A 6,478-nucleotide genomic window follows, 5' to 3' on the forward strand; every position below is an offset into this window, starting at 1 on the left:
AGTTTTCTTTAGGCCTCCTTGTTGTTGGGCAGTCACTAGGGACAACATCTTCTATTCATGTAGCAGAGTCACCATTTTCTCAGGTCGGATGTCCTAATCCTGGGGCCCTGAAGAAGACACTCCACTAGTAAAAACACAGCTGAAAGCCTTCTTCTCATAAGGGAGACATCTCCATTCCCTACATCCTAGTTGGGAGATGGGTTTAGGGTTGGGGGGCAGATCCTTCCTGGTCTGGGTACCTTCTCCAGTGTGGAATCCGGGTCTCTTCTAGATCTGGGCGTCTTGTGCTTCCAAAATCAAGGAAGCCAGGCTGGGAGTCAGAGCATATCCAGCAGAGCCTGGTAATCCTCTTGAGAAAGAGACAGCTCAGCTACTGTGTCTATTGGCTCCAGATCCAGAGGAGCTGACCCATGCTCCTCCACTTGGACCTCGGTCAGCAGTTGATCAAGGAAGAACTCCAGAGGGTTTGTGTTGCTTGCTTGAGTGGGGGCCTGTGCTTGGCCTGGTCCGGAGGGCTCTTCCACTTGGGATGGCTGGGATTCTGTGCAGAAGGTCGGGAGGTCGCTGGGACTCGATGGATCCATGGCCACACCGCCAGTGGGAGGCAGTGGCAACAAGCTGTCGTGGGCACCTTCCAGCTCCCTGCCATCCAGAACTCCATCCAAATCCAGAGGGGCTGGCACAAGCTCCTCCGCTTGGGCTTGGTCTAGCCATTGAGGAAGGAACAGCTCGAGAGGGCCTGTGTTCCTTGCTTGAGCGGGGGCCTCTTCTTGGACTGGTCCACAGGGCTCTTCCGATTGGCACAGCTGGGACTCTGTGCAGAAGGTTGGCAGGTCGCTGGGACTGGAGGAATCTGTAAGCCCTGCAGCAGCCAGGGGCAACAAACTGTCCCGGGCACCTTCATGCTCCCTGGCACCCGCACCTCCGCGGGCCTCATCTGCCCCACTTGAGGCCAGCAAGTCTTGATCTTGAGCTGTGGGCCTGCCCCTGCTGAGGCACCGCGCTCTTCTGTTCTGAAACCAGATGTAGACCGTGTCCTCGAGCAAACCTGTCCTCTGTGCCAGCTCCTCCCGAGTAGCAAAGCCTGGCCGCGGGTTCCTCTCGAAGGCTTGCAGTAGGATCCTGCGCTGGGCTGAAGTGATTCGAGTGCGAGGCCGCCTGTGGTCTGACGGCATGCCTCCACCCTGTGCCCTGGAACCAAGCTCCTGCCCCACGGCTCCAGTGCGACTTCTGCGGTTCTGAAACCACACGCGGATGCAGGAATCGGGGACCCCCATTTGACTGGCCAGGTTCTGCCTCTGTGCAAAGCTCACGTAAGGACTCTTGCTGAAAGCTGATAGCAGGGCCTCCTTTTGAGAGGCTTGCCAAACCACCCTGCTGCGCTGGGATTTGCGCGCCACGCTGCTGCCCCCCACATTGCTGCCAGCTTCCATGCTGCCAACCATGGTCTGCAAGAAATGCTCACCCAGGAGTGTCTACTCTGGACAGCTCCAGAACAAGCACAACCTCCAGCAAGCAGCAGCAGTCTCGGGCTGGCACCACTCACTGCCTCTTAAATACCCCTACCTCTGCCTCTGCTCCGCTAGCCCCGCCTACTCCACACGCGCCTTGGGCTACAGCCAACACCAGGACCTTCCCTTCGGGGTCAGGTTTCCAAGCGCCACACCTGCCACGCCTTTGCACCTGAGAACAGGGAACCCGGAAGAGGACCTCAAGCATCCTCTGAAACTCACAAAGTCTCCCCTTTTAAAAGCTCCTCATCCATTGCACGCCGCGGGGTCGCCATGCTAGACCCATACCCAGGAAGCAGACAAAAGTCATAGGACTCACCATTCCCATCAGACATAGCATCCAATGACTGAGGACAATAGGTCCTGACACGAAGCAGAGGCACAGTTACCGCGACATGTTGGACAAAGTCAGCAGGCTTCACAAAAGGATGGGGAATTGGAGTCGGCCTTCTAGGCATCCCTAGCCAGATGGAATCCATGATGGTTTGCTCACAACCGGATTCACACAGGTTACAAAGACAAGACTCCCCCAGGAGTCCTGAGATCCAAAGACATCAACACATCCTGCCTAGCTCTAGAATGTTTCACACCCCTTACATGGCTTCCCAAATCTGGATTTGCTATGAGGACAAACTTGGAAATTTACCTGTCCTTGGATCAAAATTCAACACCAAACACCCCAAGCACCTAGCAGCACAAAAACCTGTTTGATAACAAGCACACCCTCAGACCAAGCACACCCTCAGACATAAAACACACACACAACACTGAGGAAAAAGGATTTCAGGACAGGGGACAGGTTTGGGGGCAGAGACAGACAGAGAGAGAGAGGGGAGTGAGAGAGAGAGAGAGAGAGAGAGAGAGAGAGAGAGAGAGAGACAGAGAGAGGTGGGGACAGGGAAGAAGAATGTAGGAAGTAATAAATGAGGACCATCAGAGGCAGGGGAGTGTATCTGTGTGTTTGTGTGTGTGTGTGTGTCTGTGTGTGTGTGTGTCTGAGAGAGAGACAGAGGGAATGAGAGTGAGGGAGAGATATTAATTTCCAGGTGTTTCTTTCACAGACTGTATGAGAATGAGCCTGAGAGCTTGAGATATCAATAAATTGTTCATTTGGTAGGTAGCAGAGTGTAGGAAAGGGTTGAACATCTTCTCTCACAGTGCTAAGTTTCTAAGGATGTCTTCTGTGCTGTAAGATCTCTAGAGCTAACCTTGAAGAGTGAAGAGTCTTCAGGTGTGTTTTCTTGAGGTGATGAGCAGCAAAGGAGAGATTGCTTTGTCCTGCTGCCACGCCCTAAGGCACACTGTATAACTGAAGGTCACTGTAGAATGGAAAACATGCATGTCCTTCCACTGTGGGTCAAGGTCGAATTTGGACCTCCATGTGAGCAACATGCCCTTCAAGTGTGGGCACTGCATGCCCCGACCGGCCCACTGCCTGCTTTTAGGCTATTACAGCCAGGCAGACCCACAGGTCAGGGACCTCACACTTGGGAATGCAGGCATGTGCTAAGCTTGGGTAGCTCAAGATACAAAGAGGAACAAGGGAGTGTGCTGGGGACTAATAGCAGTGCGGGGAGCAAGAGTCTCTATGGACTGTGTGTCAAACTTGGAATAAGGTGTTCAGGAATGGTTGCACTATACTTCCAGGGTGACCTTTATTTACAAGATGATGGCCTTACACACAGTCTTCTTTCAGTTGACATTCCACCTGCTTGTTTCTTTATCTACCAACCCCATCGATCCATTGTACACAGCCCAGCTTCCCTTCTTCTCTCCCCTTCCTATCCCACATCCCTGCATCCCCCCTCCAGACTCACTTCCCCACAATGGTCTTGCATCCATTTGGATTGGAAAGCTCATGCCCAACATCCCCTTAGAACAAAAGAGCCGATTCAACTCCCCACCCCACAAAACAACACACACACACACACACACACACACACACACACACACACAATTCAAACAGTGTAAAACTTTATTGAATCAATGGGGATAAAAAGCAAAGCCAATCAAAGCAAAACAAAACCGAACAAAGGCCTAGGAGTTGATATAGAATGACTGGCTGGTAATTCATCTCACTGGTCAACACAAGGCCTTGGTAAGAAAAGCAGCAGTTCCTCAAACTCAGGGAAGAAGTCTTCTCTCCTCTTTCCCCTGGGCTAGTGTCCTGTGAAGAGTAGCCTAAACCTAGTGCCCCTGAGATTTCCTGGGGTCCATCTGTCGGAGTTTTCTTTAGGCCTTCCTTGTTGTTGGGCAGTCACTAGGGACAACATCTTCTATTCATGTAGCAGAGTCACCATTTTCTCAGGTCGGATGTCCTAATCCTGGGGCCCTGAAGAAGACACTCCACTAGTAAAAACACAGCTGAAAGCCTTCTTCTCATAAGGGAGACATCTCCATTCCCTACATCCTAGTTGGGAGATGGGTTTAGGGTTGGGGGGCAGATCCTTCCTGGTCTGGGTCCCTTCTCCAGTGTGGAATCCGGGTCTCTTCTAGATCTGGGCGTCTTGTGCTTCCAAAATCAAGGAAGCCAGGCTGGGAGTCAGAGCATATCCAGCAGAGCCTGGTAATCCTCTTGAGAAAGAGACAGCTCAGCTACTGTGTCTATTGGCTCCAGATCCAGAGGAGCTGACCCATGCTCCTCCACTTGGACCTCGGTCAGCAGTTGATCAAGGAAGAACTCCAGAGGGTTTGTGTTGCTTGCTTGAGTGGGGGCCTGTGCTTGGCCTGGTCCGGAGGGCTCTTCCACTTGGGATGGCTGGGATTCTGTGCAGAAGGTCGGGAGGTCGCTGGGACTCGATGGATCCATGGCCACACCGCCAGTGGGAGGCAGTGGCAACAAGCTGTCGTGGGCACCTTCCAGCTCCCTGCCATCCAGAACTCCATCCAAATCCAGAGGGGCTGGCACAAGCTCCTCCGCTTGGGCTTGGTCTAGCCATTGAGGAAGGAACAGCTCGAGAGGGCCTGTGTTCCTTGCTTGAGCGGGGGCCTCTTCTTGGACTGGTCCACAGGGCTCTTCCGATTGGCACAGCTGGGACTCTGTGCAGAAGGTTGGCAGGTCGCTGGGACTGGAGGAATCTGTAAGCCCTGCAGCAGCCAGGGGCAACAAGCTGTCCCGGGCACCTTCATGCTCCCTGGCACCCGCACCTCCGCGGGCCTCATCTGCCCCACTTGAGGCCAGCAAGTCTTGATCTTGAGCTGTGGGCCTGCCCCTGCTGAGGCACCGCGCTCTTCTGTTCTGAAACCAGATGTAGACCGTGTCCTCGAGCAAACCTGTCCTCTGTGCCAGCTCCTCCCGAGTAGCAAAGCCTGGCCGCGGGTTCCTCTCGAAGGCTTGCAGTAGGATCCTGCGCTGGGCTGAAGTGATTCGAGTGCGAGGCCGCCTGTGGTCTGACGGCATGCCTCCACCCTGTGCCCTGGAACCAAGCTCCTGCCCCACGGCTCCAGTGCGACTTCTGCGGTTCTGAAACCACACGCGGATGCAGGAATCGGGGACCCCCATTTGACTGGCCAGGTTCTGCCTCTGTGCAAAGCTCACGTAAGGACTCTTGCTGAAAGCTGATAGCAGGGCCTCCTTTTGAGAGGCTTGCCAAACCACCCTGCTGCGCTGGGATTTGCGCGCCACGCTGCTGCCCCCCACATTGCTGCCAGCTTCCATGCTGCCAACCATGGTCTGCAAGAAATGCTCACCCAGGAGTGTCTACTCTGGACAGCTCCAGAACAAGCACAACCTCCAGCAAGCAGCAGCAGTCTCGGGCTGGCACCACTCACTGCCTCTTAAATACCCCTACCTCTGCCTCTGCTCCGCTAGCCCCGCCTACTCCACACGCGCCTTGGGCTACAGCCAACACCAGGACCTTCCCTTCGGGGTCAGGTTTCCAAGCGCCACACCTGCCACGCCTTTGCACCTGAGAACAGGGAACCCGGAAGAGGACCTCAAGCATCCTCTGAAACTCACAAAGTCTCCCCTTTTAAAAGCTCCTCATCCATTGCACGCCGCGGGGTCGCCATGCTAGACCCATACCCAGGAAGCAGACAAAAGTCATAGGACTCACCATTCCCATCAGACATAGCATCCAATGACTGAGGACAATAGGTCCTGACACGAAGCAGAGGCACAGTTACCGCGACATGTTGGACAAAGTCAGCAGGCTTCACAAAAGGATGGGGAATTGGAGTCGGCCTTCTAGGCATCCCTAGCCAGATGGAATCCATGATGGTTTGCTCACAACCGGATTCACACAGGTTACAAAGACAAGACTCCCCCAGGAGTCCTGAGATCCAAAGACATCAACACATCCTGCCTAGCTCTAGAATGTTTCACACCCCTTACATGGCTTCCCAAATCTGGATTTGCTATGAGGACAAACTTGGAAATTTACCTGTCCTTGGATCAAAATTCAACACCAAACACCCCAAGCACCTAGCAGCACAAAAACCTGTTTGATAACAAGCACACCCTCAGACCAAGCACACCCTCAGACATAAAACACACACACAACACTGAGGAAAAAGGATTTCAGGACAGGGGACAGGTTTGGGGGCAGAGACAGACAGAGAGAGAGAGGGGAGTGAGAGAGAAAGAGAGAGAGAGAGAGAGAGAGAGAGAGAGAGAGAGAGAGAGAGAGAGAGAGAGAGAGAGAGAGGTGGGGACAGGGAAGAAGAATGTAGGAAGTAATAAATGAGGACCATCAGAGGCAGGGGAGTGTATCTGTGTGTTTGTGTGTGTGTGTGTGTCTGTGTGTGTGTATGTCTGAGAGAGAAACAGAGGGAATGAGAGTGAGGGAGAGATATTAATTTCCAGGTGTTTCTTTCACAGACTGTATGAGAATGAGCCTGAGAGCTTGAGATATCAATAAATTGTTCATTTGGTAGGTAGCAGAGTGTAGGAAAGGGTTGAACATCTTCTCTCACAGTGCTAAGTTTCTAAGGATGTCTTCTGTGCTGTAAGATCTCTAGAGCTAACC

At 53.2% G+C, this 6,478-nt stretch overlaps 1 protein-coding gene across 1 annotated transcript; it reads right to left on the reverse strand.

Annotated features, from left to right (window-relative positions):
• Positions 1 to 317: 317 nt before the first annotated feature.
• On the reverse strand, positions 318 to 5,181 carry LOC117724731 (uncharacterized). Its single transcript, XM_034524635.1, has 3 exons — positions 4,111 to 5,181; positions 1,567 to 1,683; positions 318 to 1,448 (listed from the first exon to the last, which is right to left on the reverse strand). Exons 1-3 carry the CDS (start codon positions 5,179 to 5,181, stop codon positions 318 to 320), a joined length of 2,319 nt encoding a protein of 772 aa, XP_034380526.1.
• Between the last annotated feature and the right edge of the window lie 1,297 nt (positions 5,182 to 6,478).

The sequence above is a fragment of the Arvicanthis niloticus genome, chromosome 20 (genome assembly GCF_011762505.2).
Source record: "Arvicanthis niloticus isolate mArvNil1 chromosome 20, mArvNil1.pat.X, whole genome shotgun sequence".
NCBI classification, from domain to species: Eukaryota; Metazoa; Chordata; class Mammalia; order Rodentia; family Muridae; genus Arvicanthis; species Arvicanthis niloticus.

Excerpts from the sequence above, each read along its gene's own strand:
- LOC117724731 (XM_034524635.1), bottom strand. The coding sequence starts at position 5,181 with ATGGTTGGCAGCATGGAAGCTGGCAGCAATGTGGGGGGCAGCAGCGTG. Across the intron at positions 1,684-4,110 it reads ATCTGGAGCCAATAGACACA|GTGCAAAGGCGTGGCAGGTG; the intron begins GTAGCTGAGCTG and ends CCCTGTTCTCAG. Across the intron at positions 1,449-1,566 it reads CTAGCGGAGCAGAGGCAGAG|ACCATGGTTGGCAGCATGGA; the intron begins GTAGGGGTATTT and ends CATTTCTTGCAG.